The sequence below is a fragment of the Nesoenas mayeri genome (assembly GCF_963082525.1).
Source record: "Nesoenas mayeri genome assembly, chromosome: 1".
Lineage (NCBI taxonomy): Eukaryota > Metazoa > Chordata > Aves > Columbiformes > Columbidae > Nesoenas > Nesoenas mayeri.
In genome coordinates this window covers 82,570,611-82,574,560 of record NC_137541.1, presented here as the reverse complement: position 1 = coordinate 82,574,560, position 3,950 = coordinate 82,570,611, and the positions used below count along the sequence as shown (strand labels likewise).

The window sequence follows — 3,950 nt, the reverse complement described above, 5'->3', positions numbered from 1 at the left end:
AGCGGCGAGGAGAGGAGAGGAGAGGAGAGGAGCAGCGAGGAGAGGAGAGGAGAGGAGAGGAGAGGAGAGGAGAGGAGAGGAGAGGAGAGGAGAGGAGAGGAGAGGAGATGACTTGGGTATGTAGCAGCTCCTCCCATGCCAAGCCTCTCCCATGCAAAACAGGAGTGGAGCTGCTCCCTGAGCTGACCCACAAAGAGCAGAGGCAGCAGGGAGGATGTCACAAGCAGGGAGGTGATGTCATAGAGCAAGTCCTTTCCTATTGGTCTCTGCCCTAGTAGAACCCTTGTTCCTGCTGCCCAGGTGAGCAAAGGGCCTGAGCCTGCACAGGAGAGGGGCTCAGCCTGAGCTCTTCTTCCAAGGGTCTCGGCCAAAGCGGGGTCGGTCCTGTCCAGAGCCCGTGGGGACGTCCTGCCCAGACAAGGCTTGGCCAGGCCAGCAAGGACAGGTGCAGGCAGCCTGAGCCCAGAGGCAGGAACCACCAGCGAAGGCCAGCAAGGAGGACAGGTGGGCAAGGAAGCAGGGCACGGGAAGACGCAACGGGGACATACCTGTGGGAGCAAGCTGCGAGCAGTATGTCCGGAGAACAGGAGGTCCGCACAGTGTCTGAGCAGGAGAGGGAGCCTGAAGCGACATGTTCTGAGGAGCTCTCCAAAGGCACTGAAGCCAAGGCCAAAAAGAGCCGCTCCTCACGGTCCTCCCGGGCTGGGCTGCTCTTCCCTGTGAGCCGTGTAGACAGGCAGCTGCGCAGAGGCCACTTTGCTGAGCGCCTTGGAGCCAGGGCCCCCGTCTATCTGGCTGCAGTGCTGCAGTGTGTGACACACAAGACCATGGATGAGGCTGCAAAGATTTCCAAGGAGAAAAAGCAGCAGTGCATTTCTCCGTTGCACTTGAAGATGGCAATGCAAAGGAGCTCTGTGCTCAAGAAGCTCATGCGAGGCAGTATGCGCAGGCAGCGTGGCAAGGCTGGCCCCCAAAGCCAGCACCTGGCCGCACGCTCCGGAAAGAAGACAACCAAGAGTACAAAGAGGTGCCCCAGACAAAGGGCTGCACCCGCCCCTGCCACCGCTGTTGTCAACTGAGGAGAAAGCAGAAGCTCTTGCCGCACACCAACCAGGCAAGGCAAGGGCTATCTTGTTTGAAATGCTCTTGGCAAATCCATCTCTATGGTCTAAGTGTGTAATAAAAGCTTTTGCAAGGCCATGTGGGTCTTGAGGCCTTTCTTGCTGTGTGTCGGACTAATGTCTTCTGGCTGGACAAGGGCGCACAGCTGGACATGGGCATAAAGCTCTGCAAAGTGAGGCTGCAGGCTACCCCTGCTGAGAAGGAGGGCAGCAACCTGCCTGGAGGGCAACTGGTCCTGACAGGCACCACTATGTATCCTATACATTTAGAGTGAAGTTAGTTTTCCCTGGAACTCCAGGAGAGTAGAAGGAAGAGAGAGGAAGTGCACATATGCCATAGGAAGTCTGTTGTCTAGTTTCCATAGGCGAGTGCATCCCATTCAAAGCTGTTACAAACAGGTGACACAACTCGTTGAGGGATTTTATAGAAACTCAGGGCATGACGAGGTTCGGTTCAAGAATGGTTGAAACACGTTCCCCTTTCAATCTTGTTCTACTAACGTGTTCGAGAAGTGGTTTCCCATGGAGACAAAGAGAGACACACATCCATCAACTCCCATTGTCTTTAAGCCTCAGAGGCAATGCGTAGCACATAAACCTCTCTAGGCAGCAGGGAAATTATCCCAGTGGCACCAGAAACTTCTTCTTACTCATGTCAATGGTACTGACATAAATACTGATACCAAGGGGAATTTACAAAACAGGTATTCCTGACTATTAATGAGTGCTCCAGATGTGACAAAGTCATCGGCTGCAACACTGGGAGATTTAAAGTATTTTCAGTATTTAGAGTCAGTCAAAGGATACAAAGAAAACACTCCACACCTAGAAATCTGAAAATAAGCCATGGATAACCCATGTTTTGATGCTCTCCTTTCCTGATACCTGGAGCAAGATAACCTGGTATATCCTTTGAGGTGTGTTAAATAACTACACTAGGATTTCTGCCCCGTAAAAGGAGTTTTCAAATTTTTCGAGAGAGAGCAACTCTCTGACCATTTATTCCTGACAAGGATTTGCTTTCTCCTTTGCTTTACAACCATTTTCCACACTTGTTTAGTTGCAAGGTATATTTCCTAGCTATGGGGCAAGACTGGAGTAGAGGATGGGAGAACAGATGCTGTCTCTCAGACTTGCAAAGTCCAGGCTTGTCACTCCTTCCAAGGTCTCTGCTAATGACCCTGTTGGCTCAGTGGCTTCTTGTCCTCTCCCTGAGTTCAGCCCCAGTGGGCTTGTTTCCAGTGCACGGGGCACTGTGGGAGAACCCGTGACAGTGGGACTGGGCAGTGAATGGGGCATGTGGGCTTAGACAGCTTTGGCAGAGCATAGGGACTCTGAGGGGGCACTTGCAGATGTGCTGTAAATGGCATCAGGCATTTTCAGAGCCTTCAAGGCAGGTGAGGGGAGAGGAAACAGATGCAAAAAGAAGAAGGAAGCAACTTCAGAGAGGAAAAGGGGTCAGCAATGGCACACAGCTGTAGATTCAAGGTTTTGGATGAAAGGGGACCCTGAAGCTATAGAGAGAATTATCATGGCCAACATGGGAAAGTGGGAGAGGACAAAATCCCATATTTGCTGGGGCAAGACAGAGGAAGAGCTAGAGATAATGGCTGGGAAGAGCCCTCTGTCTTACCCTTCTCATGCATAATGAAATGTAACGGGGCAGTTTTGGTCTTTCCAAAAGAGCGACCCTTGCTTCTTGATCCTGATTACAGTCCAGTAATCCCAATGACTAACACAGCTTTGGATTCAGCATAACACCAGCACGAGCTGAGCTTTTATTCCTGACATGTTGCCATTGAAATAAATGTGTAGATGCATTTGTGCATGTGTGTGCAAACAGAAGAAGGGTTACATTTATTACAGACATGAGAGTGTACGAGGCCAATGTTGAGGTGTCAGGCGTCATGAGATCGATAAGGGTCACTGGGAAGGTAGACAAGGAGGAGATACAGCAAAAGCTGGGGGCTTTCTTCCCCCACCTTGTCTGCCATGCCCACGATCCCTGCACCCACGCCTGCAGCAGCTGTGCTGAGAGACCCTTGGGCTGTGGCAGAAGGAGGGAGCTGCAGAGCAGGTGGTGCTGGCTGCTCATGGCCAAAGAAGGTCAAGAAGCAGAGGTCATCATCTGTCCTTGTCTTGGGGAAGGAACTGTCTGCTGTTGCGCTGGCTTTGCTCACATCCCAGGGTCTTCACCTAGTAACGTCTGGTGGCTCTGCGTGGCCAGCCAGTAACATCGTCACCAGCAGATGCGTAAATGCTTTGCAATAGAAGTCTTAACTTTTAACAACCCCCACTGTGGTTTGTGTCCCAGCAGGACAACAGCACTGGGTATTCACCTGCACCACTTGCAGAAGGCCCATCAGACTTGCTAGCATTGAAACACTGGCTCCTTAATGACACTTTGTGAAGCTCCTTTTGGGTGCCGTGGGACCCTCCCCTGTGCCGTTTGGGCAGGCAGAGCCTCAGCGTGCTGGCTTCACTGCCCCAAGCGCTGAGTAGGGCTGTGAGACCCACACGCTAGGTTCAGGCTCTGGCAGTGTGTTGCCTGCATGGCTGGTCAGGCACAGCCACCGCTACAGCTGTAGCATTTGTTACCCGTTTGCTGCCAGATAGAAGCTAGGATTTTACCCTTTACTTGACACCCCGGTGTCAAGGGGTTTGATTGCGGGGTGACAATAAAACCCTGGCAGATGTATTGTTAACCTCCTCTTCCCCTCCCCTCCCCTCCCCTTCCCCTCCCCCTTCCCCTCCCCTCGTCACTGCCAGAGCCTGAACCTAGCGTGTGGGTCTCACAGCCCTACTCAGCGCTTGGGGCAGTGAAGCCAG

The 3,950-nt window shown here is 52.4% G+C and overlaps 1 protein-coding gene across 1 annotated transcript; it reads left to right on the top strand.

Annotated features, from left to right (window-relative positions):
* Positions 1–572: 572 nt before the first annotated feature.
* LOC308040617 (histone H2A-like) lies at positions 573–1,079 on the top strand (the record flags this gene model as incomplete). The annotated part of the gene is made up of 1 exon (XM_080344777.1): positions 573–1,079. The coding sequence occupies one exon, from the start codon at positions 573–575 to the stop codon at positions 1,077–1,079; it is 507 nt and encodes a 168-aa protein (XP_080200903.1).
* Between the last annotated feature and the right edge of the window lie 2,871 nt (positions 1,080–3,950).